This window comes from Hippichthys cyanospilos, chromosome 21, assembly GCF_059441005.1.
Source record: "Hippichthys cyanospilos isolate Australia breed blue-spotted pipefish chromosome 21, RoL_Hcya_1.0, whole genome shotgun sequence".
NCBI classification, from domain to species: Eukaryota; Metazoa; Chordata; class Actinopteri; order Syngnathiformes; family Syngnathidae; genus Hippichthys; species Hippichthys cyanospilos.
Window position 1 is genome coordinate 11,507,670 of NC_142389.1, and position 24,831 is coordinate 11,532,500.

Consider the following 24,831-nt stretch of genomic DNA (forward strand, 5'->3'; position numbering starts at 1 on the left):
TAGGTGGTGTGGGCATGTGAGGTCTCGTGCTCCGTGTCTCTCACTTCTGGGCGTCTATTGTCAGTGTCCGGAACTCGCCTTGATGGTCTTGAGCTTTGAGATCTTTGATTTATCACTTCCAATTCGGCTGCAAAAGGAACACGATCTCTTGGCCTGGTTGGTCCATGAATAGATGCACTTGGTTCAAATGAATGGCTTTCCTCCATTGACTGCATTGGATTAATGTCTTCTCCACCTTGTGCAGTAGCAAGTAATGCTTGGATCTGTGGTGTGGTTGGTTGTCCTGTTATATGTGAAAGGACAGGGGCCAACATCATTTGAAGGTGTCTTGCTTGTTGGTTCTGAGTTTCCAAGAGAGTTTGCAGCCATTTTGGAGCTATATCCGCCTCTGCTTGGCTTGCTGTTGCGCCTTGTAATTCCTCCGTCATTTTTGCTCAGTTTTTATTGTGTATTATGTCCACTTCGTCGCTACTTCCGCTCACGCTCTTATCGTGAAGGGGCGGACCGGAAGTTGTGTGCAGCGACGCTGCGACAGCTTGACAAGATCTCCTCTACTTTCCACGTTCAATTAGACGAACGGCAACGCGTTTTAGCTCGACTCCAGTTGTTAATCCGTTCGGAGCGGAGAGGAAAACAGTCTTTTCGATTCTTTACGGAATTATTTTGTAGAAATATCCCACTTCTGACACCAGTTGTCGTGCTGTTACCTTCCACGTGTGATGGCGAAGCGTGGGTGGACAGAGTCACACGACAAAAATAACTCCTTAGTGCACTTTACTTGTCTCCAATACGCACACAAGTTACACGCACGAGTGAACGTTTCGTTAACATACTCTACGTTGTTCTTGGCCTCTAGCTCGGGCACAGACAGCGCTGAGCAGTATCCGTGCAGTGAGCCGTGAGTACCAAAAAACAACCATAGAACAACAACTCGTCTCGCGATGACAACCGCGAACTGGACACGAATGTTGCATTCAATGACCAAACTTGGCTCGGAAAACCAAAACAAGAATTGATACACAAGTATAGGTCGCCAACATCTGAACTGCCTTACAATATAACTGAACAACAAGTGCTGTTTGTTTCAGTACAAAACATTAACTAGATGCAAATGAGTTCTTATAAATACAAAGCCTTTACATAAGCTAACATATATCAAATGGAAGTACCTGACACAAACAAAAATGCTAACAAGCTAAACACATACAAGGCAACACTATTTAACATTCTAACATTAGCTGGTATGTTATCCACAGAACAAGTTGCTGCGTCAACAAACAAACTAATTTTGGGCAAATTGTTATAAATGAAAACATTCTTAGAAAGAAAGTACAACTTACAGACAGTCATGCGGCAGATTTGACGATTGACTATTCTCAAAACCACACCATCCTTCTCACTACAAAACGTAAAATCAAAAATGGCCAGAGGTGGAGCCAACAAACAAAGATCAAGCCAAACATAGCACAAATGAATCAACTGTTAAATTAAATCAGTTCCAAAGCATTATTATCTCGAGTGTGGCCCATATTGCCCGGTACCAGTTGCTCCACGGCCCGGTGGTTGGGAATCACTAATGTAAACAACTTAGATGGTGAGCCAGCGCTGGCACTAGGTTTTGCCTTTTCAGACAACGCTTGGCATTGAAAGAGTCAACAAACTTATTAGGCGGAAGTTGTGATGTCGGAAAGATGACATCCCAGGCCCTTGCTTGAATCTTTAAAAAAATATATCACATCAATTTTCCTTTGTGTAGTTAAAAAGAAGCGATCTTGATTCTTCACTATGTGAGACTACAATATCACATTGGAGAGCTAAAAAATGCACATAACGTGGGAGAAATCGAACACTGGCCATTTCATACGCAGCAGTACAATCTCATTAAAAACAAAGCTTCTTCTGTTTTTTAGCTTCAATCTCACAAGGAAAACATCGGTTTGGAATAGACACCATGGGGCTAATTCCGTAAATTCTGCTGCTTGTTATCCTTTGGCAAGTGAAAGCCTGCAAAGGTGAAAAGGACCTATGATGAGATTTTTTGTCTATGTGCAATGACTGATTTTTCAGTCACTGCCTTTTGTCGATTGTGTATCAAAAAAGGACAATGACATCACGAGGATCTTTGTCAGTAGTTGGCTCAATGTACTGTGGGTATGATTTTACAATAGAGTATCAAATACAGTATCAGTCAAAAGTTTAGAAACGTTAGACTTCAAATTACAAATAAAGGGGTCATAAAATTCAAGCTTTTCACACTTGAAAATGCAGAGCTGTGGGCTGAAAATTATTAAGTCATATTTTTTATCCCAAACTGTTTTGTGATGTTTGATGGGTACTTCGCTGTTAAAAAAAATCACAGGGGATACACCAGTGAAAAAAGATTGAGTACCACTGCTTTGGTCTGTAATTGTTCTTTTTTTTGGTTTGTTTGTTTTTTTTTCCCGATAAGAGCCTGCGTGAGAGGGTGCAGAAATTGTCTCATCTTATGAATACAATGTTGACTAAAAGTAAACAGAAAGGCAGCTGTAGGCTTTAACATTTAACAGGAATCAGAAGACAAGAATAACACAAAAAAAAGTTGAATGACTCAGCTGTCTCTACAGCAATGAAGTCTGGCTCATGTTAGCTTCCTCGTTTTTAAACTAGATAACAGACAATGAAAATATTGAGTTGACCCACCTCAAGCCATTTCTGAAAATATCATATGACTCAATTTCTCTTCCCACGATCTTCACCAAAACACTCCCACGATTATTTAGTTTCTGGTTCTCCACTACCACAAGTTTGAGAAAGAAAGAAGTGGGGATGGGTAGGGGGGGGGGACTATGATCTATCCCCACCATGAAAAGACAAACCCCAGGTGACACACTGTACATCCCAAAAGAGCCGTAAAGGAACACATCGACCAGCGTGCTAACTAAAAAGAAATATGTCTATTTCTTCACCCCTCCAGCCTCTGCCAATACAATCCAATTGTGTACATTCTAAGTGGGCCAACAGTCATTATTTCTGTAAAAATGGCGCCGGCAGACATGCATTGTTGCGCATGGTTAAAATACTGCGGGACACAAAGCAAAAACCTTTTGACCTAGGGAAGAGCGATCGCACCACGGGTACAAAGAAATCAATATTTTGCATTTAGCTCTCGGGGGCCTTTTGTTAAATGGACAAACATCTCTTTATGAGTGTTTACAATGAATTCAGTTGCCATCAATTATTAAAAAAAAAAAAAAAAAAAAAGTACATACAGTGTGACCCTTTCTTGGAGCTGACTATTTAAATGAAATTTAGAGAACACTTTAAAAAGAATTGAGTCTAACTGGGAACAAATACCTCCGCATGATCACTTCGAATTACCTAGCGCTCAATAATGGGATTGTAAATAAAGATTAGAATTGATCGACATTTGCATAAAACATCATTATTAGTCAGAGATCAGAAGAACAGAACATACTTCTGTCCGTGATTGGTGTAGTTGTTGTCATAGGATTCGTATCCTTGGTCATCATACGCAGTTCCATAGCCGTCATCGTAGTCCTGAAACAGAAGATTCCGACAATGACACGACGATACCAAAAGGTAACAATTAATTTCAGGTAGGAGCTCTACAAAATGCTCAGTGATTCCATTTGGAACGTGATGTTCGACTACAGTACCAGTCAAAAGTTTAGAACTCCCTACATTTCCCTACATTGTATATTAATCGTGTTCCCTCGCCATTTTGCCCTTCACTGTGCTGCTTCAATGCTTCGTTTCATTCAAAAATATGTGTCGATTGTCATTCACTAATAATACTGTAGATACAGTATTTACATCACTTAAGATCACTGCTTTACAGCAGCACCTACCTGATATTCCGCATTAATATGTCCATGCTCAGTCTAACGTGGAGTTTGAATCAGTCCTATAGCCTGTTAATATTTGGTCTTGTTCAGCTGCAAAAAAAAAGGCACTTAAGCCTAACACTAAACCACTGCCTGACCTTCAACACTGATGGAGTCATAGCATTATGAAAAAGGTACTTTGGCCCAAAAGAAATAACAGTCAAGTTCCAAATTCATCCTCTTCACCATTGTTACAGGCAAGCTGTGTGCGACGTGTAAAATGAAATATAAATAATTAAAATAAAATGATTACTGCATTGCCAACTCTGTCTCCCTGCGGTCTTTTTTTTTTGGCTATCGGCTCCAGTTTGTGAGAGCAACAACAGCTCTAGATAAAGGTTACTGCAACTGTCATAAATACAGGCTAAGCTTGGCCCTTGAAGAAGTTTGGTATGGTCCTGGGGGTGGGATTTGGGACAGTCGAAAATCGGGGAGATTTAAAAGCCGCTCACTAAGCTCTTATGCAGTGTATGTTGTGTGTTGTAAAAGAAAATAAAGTCCTTGTCCAAAACCAGAAACGGGACAGCTCACTGGGCATGTAAAAGAAAGGTTGGCAAGTTTTTTTGTTTTTTTTTTAATTTTCCCATACCTTATTTATGTATTTACATCTTGATATTTTCTAAGTTAAATTTTTGATGCAACTGATGCTTTTCATTTGACCGTCAGTTAACAGTTGTGCATTTTCAAGTTAGTAGCTCGAATATTCATTTGACTTGGAAGGTGTTGTTAAACTTTTGACTTTTGACCGCAGATTCCTACGAGAGAAGAAAACTCAAAGTCAATACAAATCACACAAGGTTGAAATTGCATGATTTCCTCTATCTGGTAACTAAAATATAGCGAAACCTTGAGTTCTGGAAACTGGAATCTTGTTGGTATCACTGAGATCAGTTGTCCTAATCCAAGTGAGAATCTATAGAGGGTTTCTGCAGGTATCAGAAAATCAAATTTAATGCTCTGACAGTCGATCCATCCATCTTCTATAGCCGCTTGCTGGTGCCTATCCCAGCTGACTTCGGGCAGAAGCCGGGGGACGCCCTGAACTGGTTGCCAGCCATTTGCAGGGCTCACAGGGACGAATAACCAATCACACACCCATTCACACCTAAGGACAGTTTAGAGAGTACATACAATACACGTACCATGCGTGTTTTTTAATTGTGGGAAGAAGCCACACAAAAACGGGGAAAACATGCAAACTCAAATTAAGAGCAAAATAATTAGAACATGAATTAACTCATTGCTAAATTGTGAAAAATTATAGGGACTGCTTTGCACAACATTCGTACAAACCAGAGTTGTAGTCCGTGGACTCGCAAGTTTTCAATTTGTGAACTCAACATATTTTAGAGTCATACTCAGGAATACATATCAAAGTCAACACATTTTAGAGTTGTACTTATACGAAATATTAAACGTGAATGTTTTTTTTTTTTTTTTGACAGCGATCTTACTTCATACATCAGGGGGCATGTGAGATTTTGACCAGGTTTCTGCAGGTATTAGCAATTTCATTTATTTATTTATTTTTTTAATGCTGTGAAAGGAAAAAACACAGTTTCCTTTTCAAACTGAGAGCAAATTAATTGGAACATGAAGCACCATTGCTAAAATGTGTTATAGGGACTCCTTAGCAAAACGTTGTAAGAATTCATAAGCGTGAATACTAAATGCCGAACTACTTAGTATGCTTGCATATTCTTGGTGTCAAGTGAGTGACAGCGGGACGGAAGGACGCACGCGGCGGTCACGTCTCATCTCCACCTCAAAGCCTGAGCCTTGAACATCTGTTTGCACTCTGGCAACGTACCCCCGTCCAACCCTCTGCATGGCACACGCACAACCCTGTCCGCCAAGAAAAACATCAAAGGCAACCGCTGCCGCACCCGTCCTAATTCCGGATAAACGGGACTTATGTTCCACAAAAGGTTTCGACCCCTAGCGACATGTTTCTTATCCCCCCTCGCGCACTTCTCAGCTAATTCCATCTGCGCCTGATTTGCATGGATGAAATTAACGTCTGTAAGATTTAGCGGCACAAGAAATGCTCATCACATCAGCTTTATTATTAAAGGTACTAATTCCTGATTACAAGTGCACTTTTTTTTCTTTTGCAAAATGACAGAGTACAAATTGAGTCTTTTATTGTGAAGTCTCCTGGAAAAAAAAAAAAGTGTGAGGAGTTGTAAAACCCAAAGTACAGAGTTCTTCAATCTGTTTTAAATGTGTATGTTGTAAGCTTAGTGGCCAATGGAATCAATAGTTGGTCGTTGAAAGAGATTTTTTTCAGTCTTGGGTGGGTTATGCTCATAAGAAGCAGCATTATGAAAGAAAATGATGACGCCTATATAAATCTATTATTGGCAAAATAAAGTGTTTATTCGGCAAAAGTACATTTTACGCTGCTTAAAATGAAATTTGCTTCATCACAGAGTCCAAACTGACTAAAACACATAATGTATAACCACACCATTGAGATTTTCTCCACATTAACTATACAAGTGGCGTTAACTAATTTCAGCAAAAATGGATCAAAAAGCTATTTGCCAAGTGTGACTTATAGATGATCAATAAAATAGCTCGCAGCATCATAGTCTTGACTATCAGTGGTAAAAATAAACACAAGCGAGTGTTTTCAATAGCTATGACGAATTCATATTGCAATAGAGCGTTGTGCTGAAATCCATCAAAAAGATCCATTCAGATGTCATTAGGGTATTACGGGAGCTGGAGCCTATCATGGCCAATAGCAAGGCACATACAGACAACCAAAAAATGACACTCACACCTATGAACTCTCATGGTAGAGAGGGCGGGTTGTCCAAACTTTTTCAATTGATGATTTAAAACTCTTTTACTTGCATTTATCAAACACACTTAAATCAATAACGCACATAAATAGCTATAGCTTACAATAGTGATGTTCAATCCCGAAGATGTGAACGTAACGTGGACTGATCTGCTCACATACTTAGGCTAGTATTTAGGTTATTATTTTCAATTATTATTACTGTCTATTTGACTTAATGCCTTGTAGATTGTGGATTGGGAAAATTGTTCTCAATGGTAACAAAAGCCGTCTCAAAGTCGTACAATACAATTTTATTTCATAGATCTTGTAACCGAGAGCACACACAAGGTGCATGGAATTGTACTGTTGATTTTTGAGAACATCAAAGGCATTTATTTGCATCTTGTGGCACGGAAAATATGGTATGTTTTGGGGATTAATGTTCATAAATCAGACTGTTTTTGCGTGCATTTAGAAAAGCTCAAAAATACATCATCAAATTTATTACATGACTGAAATGGAGAGCGGGCCACTAATGGCCCTCAGTTTGGACACCATGAATATAAAGTTGATTAAATTAAAGTTTGAACACCCTTATCTTTGATTCATTTAAAATGCTTTTTTTTTTCTTTTTTGGAAGGCAGACAATGCAAACTGCACACCGGCAGGTCAAAACATGGATTCTAAACCCAGAACCTCAGGACCGTGATGCAAACAACTTGTCCACCTTTCAGCCCTCAAATTAAAATTACTGCATTTAAATTATTATTACTATATATTATATTATATTAACTTCTTATGATGTGACTCATCGTATGTTGTTTTAATGAAAACGTACTGGTGGGATAATCGATAATAACAAAATTCCATTAGCATTATTGCCCGACAAATTGTCAGACACTCGCTTCTACAAATGAACAAATCACAACCTCAATATTAAATCACAATTGCATCCAGTAAGAGCACCATTGTTTGTATCACTTTAACAGGCAGACTGCTGAAATAAACAATGCAAAATGTCAAAAATGTCAGTTTGATATCAAATCTTTTCAGTCTTTTTTTTTTTTTCCAAACTCCGGGCAGGGTTTATTTTTTATTGTTTTAAAGTTGCATTAATTATCCAGTTCCGAGTGCAGGCTGAAAAAAAAAAAAAAAAAATCAAAAGAAAAAAAAAAACAAGTGTTGTTATGAATATTGAATAAGCAGCGCCATAAAAAGTAAACTCATGTAGCGCTGCGGTGAAAACATAACCGTAGCTGTCAACTAAAATCCTTTTGGTACATGTATACAGTCAAAGGGTGCGCGGGATAACAAAATCAGCTGTCACGTATGAAAAGCGTACCAAAACGTCCCAAAATAAGGACAGAAAAAAAACAACAAAAAAAACAACTGTCCATTTGAATAAAGCACTCACATGCAGTGGCTTTTACTTGCCATGGCGAAAACAAAACCACACACAGCCGCCTCAACTTCAGAGAAAAATTTACATTTTGACTTTTCTCAAGAGGAAGCACAGAGCTTTGATACAAAATTCATATATGATCCACACACTATAGTTCTCCATGAGGCCATTTGATCATAAATTAATGAGCGTTGTTTTTCCATTTTAGCGTGACCTTGGTGAGAACGAACATGCACGAGTAATGAAACCAACATTTCAAACTTTAAGCCTTTCTCATGAGAATTGGGTTGAGAAATTTTGCGGTTTTCATAATATATTCAAATCGGACTGTTTGCCAACACTATGAGCCGGACTGTGTTTGTGCATTTTTCAAGTTCCACCAATCAAATACATCTGTTTTTGACTAATTGCTGTGCGAAAAGGGACCAAACACCCGGGAGAACAAGTCTGACTGTCGACTGGTCCATCATGGCTTTGTTTCGCATTCTGCACTGCCAAAAAAAAAAAAAAAAAAAGACGTGTTAAACAATGGACTTTTTGAGAGTTTATTGTGGGTTTAATTGTATCCCCAATGAGTTAGAACAGTGGTTCTCAAATGGGGGTATTAGTACCCCTGGGGGTACTTAAAGGAACATTTGGGGGCACTCGAGATTTTATATAAAACAAACAGACAAACAAACATGCAAAAATTGATTAAAGTAATGATCAAATTAATGAATGGTTTCAGAAAAATATAAGTTCATAAAACTAATTTGATGTTCAGTAGATCATTCAATTTCATTATCGTAAAAACCCAGATCCTCCCCCATACTAGAATGGTTGGACCCAACTTGCCACATGCCACCTCTCGTTACCTGTCAAGTTAATGATTTATTTTCATGAACACATCACTACTTTGATCCCAAAAGAGGTCACTATTAGTTGAATATTTTTCTGTGGACAAATATCAATTCATAATTATTTCTTTTTGAGAATTGGTCTGACACTTTGATTATTTTTTGTGAACAAATATTTATTAATCATTAAGTTAATGATTTATTTTTTGAACAGACCCCTGCATATTTCAAGTGGGTCAATGTGCACAAAACAGTGCTTACAAGAGAGTAGCGACCTATTTCAGTGAAGAGCTCCATAAAATCTTATCCTAGATCCTCAAGTCTGGAAATAATAGGCGAGGATGCTTAATTCTTGAGTGCGCAGCCAAATGACACCTAAGAAAACAAATGCTCACTCCTAAAATCAAATGCTTGGTATTGTTACTGTTCTTTTTGTTGATGTTGTGATCATTATTGTTGTTGTTGCTGTATTTGTAACTGTAGTTATTGCCATTGTTGTTATACTTGCTGTTTCTCATGTTGTGGTTGTAATTATATTTGTTGTTGCAGTTGTTGTAATTTTAGGTTTGGTTTCTGCTGTTGTTACTTTAGTGGCTGTACGTAGGGTTGCAGTTGTGTGTGTTAGTGTTTAGCTGTAATAATATATGCATGAATTCAACATTGTTGTTGTGACCATAATTGTTGTCGTTGCTGTATTTGTTGCTGCTGCTGTTATTGTTGATGTTATTGCTATTGCAATTCTTGTTGCTGTAGCTGTTATTGTTGTAGTTGTTGCCATTGTTGCTGTTATTATTGTTTTTAGTAGTTGTAATTATATTTGTTACTATATTTGTTGTTGCAGTTGTTGTAATTTTAGGTTTGGTTTCTGCTGCTGTTACTTTAGTGGCTGTTCTTGCAGCACGTAGTGTTATAGTTGTTGGTGTTAGTGTTTAGCTGTAATAATATATGCATAAATTCAACATTGTTGTAGTGACCATAATTGTTGTCGTTGCTGTATTTGTTGCTGCTGCTGTTATTGATGTTATTGCTATTGCAATTCTTGTTGCTGTAGTTGCTGCTGTTATCTTAATGGCTGTTCTTGCTGCACGTAGTGTTGTAGTTGTTGGTGTTAGGGTTTTTGTTGTTTTAATATTTTTTTTAAGTATTGTTTGTAGCAGTCTTTGTATTGTGGTTGTTTTTGTTGTTTCTATTAATGTTGTTGTTATACTTATATTTGTTGAAATTGTATTGTAATTATATGAATTGTAGTAATGTGGTTGTTCATGTATTTTTTGTTGTAACTGTCTTTTAGTTGTAGTGTGGCTGTATTGCAGGTGTGGTTGTTGTTATTGTCTTTATTCTTGTAGCTGTTATTGCTGCTGTTATTCTTAATGCTGTCGGTGTTGTAGTTGTTGCTGTTTTTGTTTTTGATGACTTTAATTTTATTGCTGGTATTATTTTTGATGCACTTATTGGTGCTGTTATTAAATGTATTGTATTGTGTGAAATGAGATTGTTGCAGTTGTCTCTGTAGTTGTTGTGGTTGTATTTGTAGTAGTGTTGGTTGTATTGGAGTTGTGTTATATTGTTGTTGTTTTTGTTGCAGTTGTTTTGTATTTGTTTTGTTACAATCACTTTTGCAATTTTTTTTTGCTGTTATTGTTAAAATTTGTTTTGGTATTGTTGTAGTTGTTGCTGTTATTGTTGCAGTTGCATTTGGTACATGTGGGTGTTGTTGTGATTGTTCATTAGTCAGAAGATGTGTTCTGGCTAATGAACAATCACAACAACAACCAATTTTCTTGTGATCACGAGTCCCATGAGTTGATGTGAACTCATTGATCACAAAAAAATTGGTTACAGTTACAGTAGAGTGTTGTCTTCAGGAATAGTTTCACCATCCAAAAGTGAGTCGCCAGTACTCCGCTCTTTCCCTTGAGCAAGGCATTGTCAGTATAAACAATCCTCCCGATGATGCACTAAAGTTATATAACCTTGCGCTAAGGATCATATTAACCTTTAGCGGTGTTATTGTCATTTATTAGCACTCAGCTCCCTTTAGAAGCGAGAACTAAGGTCAACTGATAAATCACATTGTGGGAGGATTCTTTTCTTCAGTGTCAAACAAGTGGAAAATTGTTTGAAATAAGATGGAGGAAATCCAGCGAGTGAAGCTATTGAGCTATCTGATATCCCCTTTACTGGAAATATCTTGGCGAGCACAAAAGAACAACATGCCTGCAACACCGCTGTGCCCCCGAACACTAGACAGGATTAGTGTGACAGTGAATGGTTGGGGGCGGGAGGGGTTATTGGATGGGGCCGAGCCAGCAAAAGGGAGGCAGATAGTGCTCCCTAAGTGACTCTTTCATTTGTATGCCAGAGGACGGCTGAGAGGCGTGTTGTTAAAAGATAAGGGGCGGCCTCTGAGGCCACTAAAAACGAACAGAGGGCTCGCTTCTGTGTGTTACGACGGCGCTATCACAGCTGCTCTGCTGTGCTCCGCAGCGACGCTACGACATCGATATGCTCCCTGCACAAGGCTTGACTTCATTTGGCAATCAACACATTCCTTCCAATGGTGGCTCGAGAGAGTACCAAGTGTCTATTTGGCGAAGGATTTTTGGATTTCATCACAAAAGTGTCTTTCTAAATTTCAAGACTGGACTGTCCATAGGCATGGTTACGGAGGCAAAAAAAAATTATCGGCAACTATTCCCTAATCAAATTATTCGATAATTACTGTAAATAATTCATTCATATTTTGGAATCCTAATATATTTTTAAAATCTTCAGAATTTCAGCCTCTAAAGTAATTATCTTTATTATGTTTTTTTTCTATGTTAAATGAAAACAATTTGAGTATGGGTAAATAGAATGCGAACACTTGGTGAAATTTTGGATATTCTGTTTTTGTTTGTTGTACGTAGAGAATCAATGCAATAAAGCCAAGGTCGAAATGTTTTTTTGTATTTCTCCCTTCAGAACAGTGAATTTCATAGAAAATAACATGAAAAATGAACCAATACCGTTTCATTATCTTTAACTTCACTCCTTGGTGAGTCCCAATGGCCATGACCTTTTGTAGTTCCCTGGTAAAACTCATGTTTTCCCCAAGCGATTTCCTCCAATTGCTGCATACTCATTTACAGACTTTGTTTTGAAAAATAAAAACAACCAAAAACAAACAAATGTTAGCCTATTTTCTGATGTTACCGGCCATTTATGGTCTTTATATTCTGCAGTGACAATGTGAGAAATGTCTTGTTTCTGAACAAAGTTGTCAAATTTTAAATATATATATTTTTTAATTGATTCATCAATTAATCGACAATTAAAGACGGATCTGTGAAATAATCATCATTTGCAGTCCTGCATCAATTGAAGTGTCAATGTTTCTATTCCTACAATTTTTAAAGTCCACCCAGCCCCTCCCACCAGCAAACAGTGGATATAAAAAAAATTATAATAATAGAGACCAATGTTTAATACCATGAGTATTTCTGACATAAAGAAAATAAATCAAGATAAATTATTTTCAAAACCAACTTTATCACTTAGTTAAAAATGATTAAATAACAATTTTTGAGGAGAAAAAAATATATAAAAAATATGTTGCGTTAGTGTGCACACCTACTTATAACTGGGATATACACCGTAATGGCCTCCGAATAATCCTAAATAAATGTTCTGCTATTCACATAGGCTTGACCTAAGCATCTGATTTCTTATACCATGACAACTTAGAGTTTAAAACTTAACATGATTAAATAGGACACAGTTTTCTAGGAGGTGGTCACCACTTGAGGAGTTAACAGGAGTCTAAAATTATAACGTGAAATACTTTATAACTATTGTTTTCCATGAAAGTTTAATATATTTAAAAACACATTTTTCCACTTGCTGTGGACTGAAAAATCACATCACACGGTAAAAGGCTGGGTTAACTTCCAATCATGGCTGTTTTATGTGTTTGCTCATGTGATATTTGTAAGCTGAGTCGTGATTGGTTGCTACATGAGCCAGGAGTATTGATGTCATTTTCAGTCAAGTGGCAAAAAGTGTTGTTAAAGCTATTACTTGCACATACAATTGTAGTCAGCACATTAAATATAGACTAAATATGAACTTTTTACTGCTGAAATTGAATAAATAAGTTTTGTATCAATTTAGCTCATGGAATATTTTGCAGAGTTACATTCTGCTCCGATACGTCACATTTCATGTAAGTAAATCTGATTTTGTGACAAATGCCTTGAACCTCTCTGAGCTTGCACTTTTTTTTTTTTTGTCTTGGTAAAACCGTCTCTAAATCAAAGGCTTATTCACATCATCTCTTTGTGGGAAGCTCAGACCATTAATGAAATCGCCCTGCAGAAATCCCCCGCGTACGGAAAAGATGAAATGGAATAACGCAGCTTCTGCCTCACCTCCAGGCCGCGGTACATCCAGGACGGGCCACCAGCCCATCAATTACACCCATACAGCCCACCGTTGGATTGCACACCTACACTTGCAGGCATTTTAGATCAAAATGTAACGTTTTGCTCAGGCTGACCAGTGGATGACCTTCTTGCTGCAGCGGTGGAATGGAACGAGCAAATGCAGAGGAGTCGAAACTATCATCCGCCTACCTATATGTCCATCAGTTGCTCGAATAATCCATCTGTATGTGCATATATTTTGCCAATTCATTTATATTTATGTACATACACCCTACTCACTCATCCATCTGTCTAACAGGCCATCCATATGCCCGCCAGTACACCTATTGAGCTCAAGCTCAGTATTAAACTACCTTCCTGTCCACTCATTCATAACTGCAATCCATCCAGGACATAGCAAATGAGCACAAGGGAAGGAAAAATAAGGAATAAGCAATAAAACGACAAAGGGGCACAGTTGAATAGGATGCAATTAGCACTGCTTGACTTGCAACAAGGCTGAACCTGTACAGCATGGCCTGAGGGACATGAGGAAGCATTTTTTTTTTTTTTTTTGCATGTGTGGATGAGATTTCAATTGGTATTGGAATTGAAAAAGCAACACCAATACACATGAACGGCAGGTGTCCCGGTTTTGGCATCTGAAGAGTTTTTCATCCACATGCAAAATGACATATTTCCCTTCTGATATTAATGTTATTTTACTGTTTCAGATTTAACTGACATTCATATACAAGGGTCTTAGATAGCTGCAATTTGTGGCTGATGGTATCATGTGTGAATTTCAGGTGATTTTGTAATAAGGCTCTCCTACAAAAAGAGAATCTTTGACATGTTTGGGTTATGCAAAACACAATCCATTGAAGCATAAAAAGAGTCAACCATCCATACATTTTTATAACAAATGACCAGAAGGAAGCCGAGTACGAAGTGATGGGTACATTATGCAAAATTGCATTTGTAATTGCTTTTACACAGGGGTATTTGTATCAGTAGTAGAATGACTGTCTTTTTACTAGTGACAATATTTTTTTCCACCACAACCGCCTTGCTCTACAATATGACATTCCTGCACATTAGAAGAATGACTGTTTCATTAATAGGACAACTGCATTCTAATAGTGAGGCAAAATTATGAATTGCTTGAAATACAGCAAGTGTGCTAGTGGTAGAACTTCACTTGTACGACCTGAGTGTGGATGAAATTTTATCAAAGTACTGTATTTGATAGAATCAGCGAACCTAATGCAATGATTTTTAATGGCGTGTCAAGGACAATACATTACTTTCTTTTCAAATTAAACGCAAACTAATTTGAATATAAAGCAACTTTTTTGCTAAATTTTTTTAGTCACTTTTTTGCCTAACCTTCTGGCTGAAGAGCCCAAACTAAAACAGGAGATGTTCTTAGATCCACTTCCTGGAGTTGCTGGATAAAATACAACTAGAGACCACTACAAATGTAGTTTAAAATTTAAAAAAATCAGGAACAGGAACAACCGCGACACAAGGAGAACAACTTGATGATTCTGATTTTGCATGCTAGTTAAACAACTACATGCTACTAGTAGGGTAACCAAACCAGTGGGTATTTTTGTGCTATTATACCATTAAGTGTCCAGAAGGCTATTAGTTTTTGACTATTGGTTGCAACTAGTGTTATTAGTCCAGCACAGTAGTTTAGTAGTAACATTTCATTTCTAGTAGGACAAAAGCGGCACCATTGTTGTTCTAGTGTGCACTAGAACATACACTACATATACATGTAGTATATCAAAAAAAAAGAATCCATGCTAAAAGGTGTTTCTAGATAAGGAAGAAGATTTGCAAAGTGACACATGGAAGCTGTTTTAAAGTATGGAAAAAAATGCATTACATGTCGTCTTCAATAAAAAAAAAAAACAAATGGGAAATGTTTTACAAGTCTGTGAATGAATGCATGAATGCGGGAACATCGCTTTGTCATGTCACTGATGACTACAAAAGGGGTTTGTCAGCACCTGATAGGGAACGCTTGTCTCACGACACTGATGTATTCGGATAACACGGAGCAACTCATTCTGCCTCTAATTTGCCGTGATGCGGGGAGATTTATCATCTGGCAGATGCCGGCTTGCTCGTTTTTTTCCCTCTCTGTCCCCTACTGGGTACACAGGTGCTGGTGTCGGGGGATGTAGTTTACAACGGTGACAATGATGGGAAACAGCTGGTCCAAGAGTCATTCTCCGGACCTCCACACATTGGAATTGCAACCCGCTGAATAAACCTGTCACATGAGCTTAGGCACAAGCCGCTGCGGTAATATCCCAAGTCGGGCCACCTCCGCGCTTTCATCTCTTAAATGTTGATGTAGGAGCTGCTGGCCCCATCCAGCTTGACAGTGTCGCAGGACATTTTCAGCAAATGTACAAAAGCCATCCTTTAATCTCTTGTAGATCTGAATAGCACTTATATCCCTTTTTAGACTGTGCCGGCAAAGAAATATACCCCAATAAAAAAAATTCTCAGTTCCAATTCCACAATGCAGTGGAATTGCAAACTGCGATATACGATATGATATGATATGTTATAGAATATATGATATATGATAACATGATTATATTATTATATGCTATATGATTATTGTAAGATCATATGATCAGATATGAGATGCAAAACAATTGATGAGATGTTATTAGATATGAAATGGTACCGTGGTTTTGAGATATAATCTGTCACATGCTATATAATACAATCCAGAATATGATATATGATAATATATTTGATGAAAATAGGATTATATGATGATGATGATGATGTAATATGATGACATACATGATATGATGATAATTGAGATATGAGATGTGATGAGATATGAAGAGATGATACAAATGGGATGAGATGATGTTAGATTCTATATGATGGCATAATACAATGGTTATATGATATGATATTATGATAAATATGATATGAGATGATAAATGGTGTGATATGGAATGATTTAAAATGTGATGAGATGATACATATGAGAAATGAGATACAACAAGATGTACCAGGGTTATAAAAGATGTGATCTGAGATTATACAAGATATGATATGGTATGATTTGTTGTGATATAAGATATGCTATATGATGAAATAATATGATATGTGATATGATGTGATGATATATGATATGAGATATATGAAATGTGATTAGATGATACAAGATCTGAAATGGTATGATACAAGATGATATGAAATACAGATGTGATGAGAGATGAAAGGAGATGTAGCATGAGACAATGTGAGATATGAAATTAGATGATACAAGCTGTGATATGGGATGATACAAGATGTTACAGATGTGATATGAGATGAAGCTGGATGTAACATGAGGCAATATTAGATGTGATATGAAATGATACGGGATGCAGTATGAGATGATATTAGATGTAATATGAGATAATGCAAGATGTGCTATGAAGTCATACATGATGTAATTCTATTTGATACATGGTGACATGAGATCACACATGACACAATATGACAAGATATGATATAATAATGAAAATAATATAACCATTTAGAATAATTCTGGGACAAAAAGAGTTTCACAGATATCATAACTTACATATTCATCATAAGTGTCCTGAACAATGGGGGGAGCCGGTCGGTATCCAGTTGCAGGGGGGGCTCCCCGGGCTCGTTGCACCCCCCTTCCCCTGGCAGATGCCGTGCGGCTCGGCGGGGCTCCTCTGGGTGCCGCTCCCCTGGGCATGGCCGCATGCAACGGGGGTACACCTCCACGACTCCTGACATGGCACACAAACACAAACCTGGGCTGAATATGGAATAAAGCCAACACATTTTTGCACCTCGAAGCAGAAAAATAGACACATATTTAAGGATATTGCTATAACGTTGTTTATCATCAATACATGATGTCAACTATAATCACAAGCATAATGAGCTGCTTTAACCTGCCCTTTTTACCTGTGCAAAAATCCTATGAGTATTTGTGGTGCCCTACTACAAGTGTTTGGAGTAATGCATAACAAAAGTAATATAATTACTATAATGCATTACTATTTGCTGTTAAGTGGTAGTGTAACGCATTACACACAAAATTGTAATACTTTACTCTGTACAAATGAGAGTAACGAAATGCATTGCAATGCATTTTTAACCTGAACGTGTTGGGGTTTTTTCAGATGCGGACAACACGTACACGAGATGGACATATGCCCATTACTTTCAGTTTGTCAGAGATAAAGACAAAAAGAATATCACAGTTAAGTGCACTTTGTGTGCGGCACCTAAAGAGCTGTCCACTTTGCCAAATCGCACCAGTAATTTGACAAACAAAATTACAAAATTAGCTTTCTCTCGCTCTGGGATGCCACTTCGACCTCTAGAGGTTAGGAGACTGGTGGCTGGGTATGTCATACGTAAGAGATATGCTGCTGCATTTCGAAACCTTGTCAGCGAGATCACTGTCGCAGCTAGCAATAATGACTCGGTAAGCAAACAATAATTTTCATTGTACAATTGTTATTAGTAATAGTCTATAAATAGTTATGGTCAATGTGTATCAAGATGAAGCATACAAAAACTCATGTTAAACAGTATGTTAAATACAATAACAATGATATAGGCTAGCTGCTAACGTTAGCCCAACGAAAGCAACTATTTTTGAAACGTCTATCCCTATCCTAGCAGCTTGAATTTGAATATTAACATTGAAATTGCGGAACGCACGAACTATTTCTGCCTAAAGCATAAACAATACATCACTATTATGTGAAGCCAAATAGTAAAGGGATTAAAATATATATACCGTATTTTCCGCACTATAAGGCGCACCGGATTATAAGGTGCACCTTCAATTAATTACATATTTTAAAACTTTTGCAATCAAAGTAATAACAATAATAACTCAAGTAATAACTCTAAACTCTCAATAGCATAACAACTCAATGTCAATATGACCAACCTTGTTCAATTGTAAACACACAAAAGAAACAGGTAAAGCTTACTTTATCAGTTCATTCCCCATCTACAAATCTCAATATTGATCCATATATAAGGTACACCTGATTATAAGGCGCACCATCAGCTTTTTAAAAAAATCAAGGCTATATATATATATATATATATATATATATATATATATATATGAAATATTTATTATTGTGTCTTAAAAGGTTTACAGTACAATACAGATTAAGTGATTTGTACTGTTTTTAGGCTTAAGTCGACCTTTCACTGGATGTATAATGAGCTACATTTGGAGGGCCAAATCACATTTTGGTGAGAGCAATATAAAAGTAATGCAAAAGCACTGTAATGGCTTACATTTCAAATACAGCAATATTGTAATGTAATGAATTACTTTGAAATGACAGTAATAAGTAAGAAATAATGCATTACAGCTTTAAAGTAACTTGCCCAACTCTGTCGACTGCAACAAATCCGGTTCAAATCCAGGTCACGGCACCAATTCAAAAGATTTTGTAATTTACCAGTTCTTCTGTCTTTAAGACTCACACTATTATAGCTGACAGTAACTGCCAGAAGCCTGCATTTTGTCAGCTGAACTTTGAGAGTTTTTTACCAACTCCTAGTTCCCGAACACACACGCATGCCATTAAGCAACAAAGTACTGTACGGGGTCCTGAGATTTGGACCTGGACAGCCATCTTATTGAATTGACATAAAACACTGAATTTGCTGCATGTTTGCAGTCAAAGGCTGCCTGACCTTGAGGTTTGTTAAAAATGTTGTTACAGCTTTTACGGCGTGGGATAAATCTTTAAAGGCAGATAAGTGATGTGAAGCAACAGAAAAAAAGAAACACAAAAAGATGGCTCAGAGGGTCATTTGCTTTTGATACTTTTCATTCCGTTTGCGCGGCGCATCAGTGAATCCACGGATTCTTAAGACTATTGGCGATAGTGCTGGATGTTTACTTGATAGAAATGGGGAACAGGCTGACGCTGAGGAGGTTGAACAGTCAGGCCAAGGGGCAAGTTTTTCCTGAAAATTATTTTTTTTCTAAATCCAAAGCAAAAAGAAACTCTCATTTTAGGGAAGAAAACTGGATTTGACCTTTATCTATTATATACTGCATGCATGGGAGATACTAATTACATCTTGAGTTAAAACCCAGCTAATTAAATCCAAATCTAGAGCAACATAAACAAACCTGTGTGTCCTTGGTTAACTTAGATTCTAACGTAAGATGTGTGTTCCTTTTATCACAAATATAAACAAAAATTTGTTGGTTTTTCTTCAAAGTGCTTTAAATCTTGGAATGGGAATGGCCAACATTATTTTTATTTTTGTGTGATGTCTCAAAGGAGCCGGGAGTCTGGCAGCTGAGAGAGATGGCAGTGAAGAAAGCAGACCCCTGAAGATCACTTGCATATAAAGAATTTTATGCTAATATTTTTATTGTTAAAAGTCCAAGTGCTTATAAGATTAAATATAGGATTATAATATTTTTGAATTTCAGAATAAACCCTGTTGGTCCATTCCTAATTTGAATTTGCCTAGAAAGGCACTATAACTTTTTCTTTCTAGAAGGCGATAGTTATTATGCAGTGTCAATTGCAAAAAGCCGATTTTGACAACATGGATTTCTGATTCTATTCATGTACTGAAATATCGTAGTCAGATTTAATAGACTGCATGTAATTTGATGGTAGTCGCTTTCCTAGTACAATTAAACAATTAAACAATGCTATTGTTTCAGGAACCATTAAAAAATATGAAATTAAGTTTAACTTCTATGAAACTACGCTGTCTTTTTTATTACATTTTCATAATTTAAAATCAATACAAATCATATGAAAATAATAATCAATACATTATATATATGGGTTAGGGTTATATATATATATATATATATATATATATATATATATATATATATATATATATATATATATATATATATATATATATATATATATATATATATATATAAAATGTTTAATAGTGGAGTAACATTGGATGATCCCTCGGCTTTCCCTGTTTAAGAACATAATTGACAAATATGCTCGTCAATGGCAGTAAATCAGTTAGACAACTTGCAAACTATTATAATTTTGGAATAAAGATATCTTGACAGAAAACATACTGTTAAAATGTTCTGCCTTTTAGAAGGAACACCAAAATTAAAACCAAAGAAGATAAAAAATAAATAAATAGGTACTTGGCATTTCCTGCACAAACTTGAAAGTGTTTGGGATTGAATTCATTTTAGTCCGTGTGCTCTATTTTAGAGTACCATTTTATATAGAAGTCATTCCTATGTGGCCATGCAAATTACTTATTGTATTGCATAGCTGAATCAAATATTTGTCAGTGTGCTACAGCTACAAAATGACACCAGTAACCCTAAACATGCCAAAGGCAAGCAATTAAAGCAAAATGCTGTGAAAAGTAAATGTGGAACTCACAAACACACATGTACGCAAGATTTGATGCAGGTTACCTGGGAAGACCTGGCACAGGTGTCCCTCTCGCACGAGTGGCTGACTTGCCCCTCACCGCCGGCACCTTGGCATCCTCCGAGCCTCCATTCAGGTACGTCAGCTCCTGCAGCTGGGCTTGTCTGATCTCATCGTTGTAATCCTGCACACAAACACACACACACACATGCACCATATATAAAAAAAAAGCATACGTGCACACACAGCAATAGACTCACTTTATATTAACTGTATTCAATTACAATCTTAATCTCCAGGGTTCTGAGTAATGTACTTTACAGTGCTGCTGTTCATGACAGTCAAAAAAAAAAACATTGATGAATGTGCAGATTTTTTTTTTTGCCTTTACATTGAAATATACTCACAAATGCATTTAAATATGTTTTAACATGGCTCTTACATGTCTATGTATTCCACAGGGACATTCAGTGGGGGGGTGTTGGTCGTTGGTTGGGTTGGGAGTGGGGGGGGGGGGGGGGGGCATTGGGGATTGCAGATAATTAATGAGATGTAAATTAGTATAGCTGAGAGCATTGCAGAGATCATCTATAATAAATGGGGGGAGCGTAAATAAGCTCAGTGCGGCATGCCGCTACCTAGGAGGATATGATGATGAGAACATCCCTCCCCCCGTCTTGATGTATGCGTTTTGTGTTTTGGGTCAAGCTGGAGAGAATGTGGTTTATTTTTTGGGAGGTTTAATTGTTTTCATTTTTAGTAGGATGACGAAGATTTGTTTGTTATTTTTTTGGATGCAAGGTTTTTCTGGGGCTGGAGCAATGGATGTGAGTGCGGAGGTTGAATTTTTTTTTGGGTGGAGGGACAGAAGTCATGACAGAAAAGCAGTTAATTTTTGGGTGACGAAGTGACGATTACAGACGGACCAAAAAAAACGGGTTCCACGGAATTAAGCCTTTTAGTGCCATGGAGGAAAATATTTGTCATGTAAAATTTGTATTTTTAATAAATGGGTAGATGACACTCATGGCCAGGACTCCTCTTAAGTATATGCCAATCGAGCACTGTTGTAATGTAGTTATATACATACGCAAACTGCACGCCTCTGATTATTCTTATTTGTAGAATATGTATATTTATATTCCCTTAAGACTGCACAAGGATGGAAGAAACATTTGATGAAAAACCACATTTTACAGGGGAGCGACAAAACAATTGAAAACCAAGAAACAATTTCGAAAAGGCACATTTTAAAGGAGAATGAGAGCTAGATAAAAAAATTAAGTGTCATGGTTTGTTGGATTTTGGGTTGTGGGTTTATTTTGAGGGGTTCTGTTCCTTTCTGTTTTCATATGTGCTCATCTGCTCTGTTCGTGTCTCCCAACGTTAGTTTTGATTTAGTCCACCTGTCCGCGTTACCTGCCCCTCGTGTCCTCCAATCCGCTCCCCTTGCCTATTGTTCCTGCTCAGCTGCCGTGCGTTTCTGACTAGTCTGTGAATGTATTTAAACCTAGTTTCCGTTACAGCTCTTGTCGGATCATTGTCATTGTCTCTATCATATTGTCGTCTTGTAGTCCCGTCTCGTCCATCAGCTCCGTGTTTTCCTGCCAGCCTGGCTGTAGTGTTTGTTTTCTGTTTTTCCAGCCTGCCTGCACCCTTAGTTTTTGCCGTCCTGTTTTTCCCGCTTTCGTTCCCGTTTGTTGTAAATAAATATGGATTTCATTAAGCCCTTGTCTCTACGCCCCCCTGCTTTTGGATCCTCCTCCTCCGCAACCATGCCGGCCTTCACACCCGCCGTGCATCCCCGTGACATTAAGTATCTTGGATGGATGGATGGATGGATGGATGGATGGATGGATGGATGGATGGATGGATAGATAGATAGATAGATAGATAGATAGATAGATAGATAGATAGATAGATAGATAGACAGACAGACAGACAGACAGACAGACAGACAGACAGACAGACAGACAGACAGACAGACAGACAGATAGATAGATAGATAGATAGATAGATAGATAGATAGATAGATAGATAGATAGATAGATAGATAGATAGATAGATAGATAGATAGATAGATAGAAATTTACCGGTATAAGAAACTTCTTGATCTCCTCTAAGGCATGACCCATTCTGGCATAGGCCTCAGCCGGCGGGGCGAAGACCTCAATGAGGACGTGCAGGTCTTCGTTTAGGTGGAGGTATTTGGCCTCGCCGCTCTGGCGCAGCTCTTCTTCCTGACGAGGCAAAAACGTTTGAGTTAAATGGGATGCCAGTTAGCTGTCAGCGCATGCGATCGGCCCACATTTTCCATTACGCTAAAAGAAGGACGCTTTAGTGGAGGAGATACATCTTGGGGGCTCTTGTAAACAGGCATCCTGAAAATTATTTGGACTCCAGCCGTCACTCAGGACAAATCGCTTTTGTGCTGTCACAGCTGCCGCTTCCTCAAATGAGACATTGCCACCCTTCGATATTCAAGCTGTTTAGTAATTTAAATTCATGTTACAACACCATTTTGGATGTTATTAGCATTTGTTTGTTTAAAGGGCAGTATAGTGATGGTACACCGGTTTGTAATACTGACATGAGCAGTCATCACTGTATCATTTCACTTTGTATTAGAGTTAGCCTTCATAAAAATGTTTGCAATAATGACAAATTTATGACAAAAAATATACATTTTTTAATCAAATTTTAGCATGTGAGTTCACATTTCTTTCAGTCTATTATTATTGGAAAAAAACTGTAGTACATTATGCTTCTGAGACACTGCTTATACATTTCTTTCAGTTTATTATTATTGGAAAAAAAGTACAGAGTAGTGTCCTTCTGAGAGACAGTCGATACATTTGTATCCATGGAAGTGGAAATTAGTTGTTCGTCTATATTTTGGCTCATTGGAGAGACCCTACATAGTACTAGAGTGCTCAGAAGGGGACATCTTGCTCTTTTGAACTATGTCTTGAGTGCAATTAACCTTGCTGTCTTGTTTGGACAAAATGGACACAAATGAATAGATTTGAGTGTCAGGAGCATATGCCACACAAATTGGTTTGTGACATACTATGTATCACATATTTATAAATATTTATTAAATAGTCTTCCTTTTTGTAACTCATTTTAACTTCTGTGACATTTGACTGTTTTGACAGGATATTTTCATCTCATGTAAACAAGCCACTGCTCACCCCGCCCCTTCTACGACGATGTAGACGACAGTGGTTACCATGACGACCGCAGGCAGAGTTAAACGGTCATGATGGGGCAAGCGGCTGCTCTTTGTGCAGAATACACAGAAAAGCGAGCAGATAAAGATAAAAAAGAAAAGGTAGCTGCATTTTCCTTTGTAGAGGCAGCAATTTATCACCAATTTGTCAACTCAGCAGTGAGCATTCCATTTTCCAACTACCTGCAGCATGCCCCCTCTAAGAAAGTGGCAACAATCTGTTTGCCAGAAGATCATCAACCAATTTGCAAAACTACGCATTGATCGGCTTTCAATTCAGAAAGCGTAGCAGACATTAAGTCTGCTTAGAACATATGCTGCATCCCAGCTTGTTTTCCATGTCACTTTGACTTGCATCCTACTTTCCCCAGCTACGGACTAAAAATGTTTTCAGGGGAAGAATTACGCCAGCTTTAATCCCTCCACAACATTTTTGATCATCTGTCACCACTGAAGTTAAAAAACTACATGTTGAAGTTTTTAAATGGTTATAACTTATTCACCAGATACATATATTGTATCTGTGTGTGTGTGTGTATATATATATATATATATATATATATATATATATATATATATATATATATATATATATATATATATATATATATATATATATATATATATTTTTTTTTTTTTTTTTTTTTTTTTTTTTTCAAGTGTTTAGCTAAACGAGGGTCTAAAAATGGGTGGTACTAAGTTAATTCAGTACAGCATAATCCATTACTTAATGTATTTAAATACGAAACTAATAGATGCCATTAGGTGATGAAGTACTAAATTAACTGAATACTTTAGATCAATTACTAAAGTGATTTCTTTAGGTACTAAAGTATTGAAGTTACAG

General features: G+C 37.3%; 1 protein-coding gene across 3 annotated transcripts in view; it reads right to left on the reverse strand.

Moving 5' to 3' along the window:
- Positions 1–24,831, reverse strand: part of khdrbs3 (KH domain containing, RNA binding, signal transduction associated 3) — a 115,983-nt gene that overhangs the window by 19,737 nt on the left and 71,415 nt on the right. For all 3 annotated transcript variants that reach the window (XR_015864068.1, XR_015864069.1, XM_088405666.1), the window contains exons 4-7: positions 22,846–22,992; positions 20,797–20,936; positions 16,930–17,110; positions 3,455–3,537 (exon numbers count right to left, since the gene is read on the reverse strand). Coding sequence is in view for 1 of the 3 variants with exons in the window: in XM_088405666.1 (XP_088261792.1) it covers positions 3,455–3,537; positions 16,930–17,110; positions 20,797–20,936; positions 22,846–22,992 (551 nt within the window). In the remaining 2 variants the exon portion in view is untranslated. The remainder of the gene's footprint in view (positions 1–3,454; positions 3,538–16,929; positions 17,111–20,796; positions 20,937–22,845; positions 22,993–24,831) is intronic.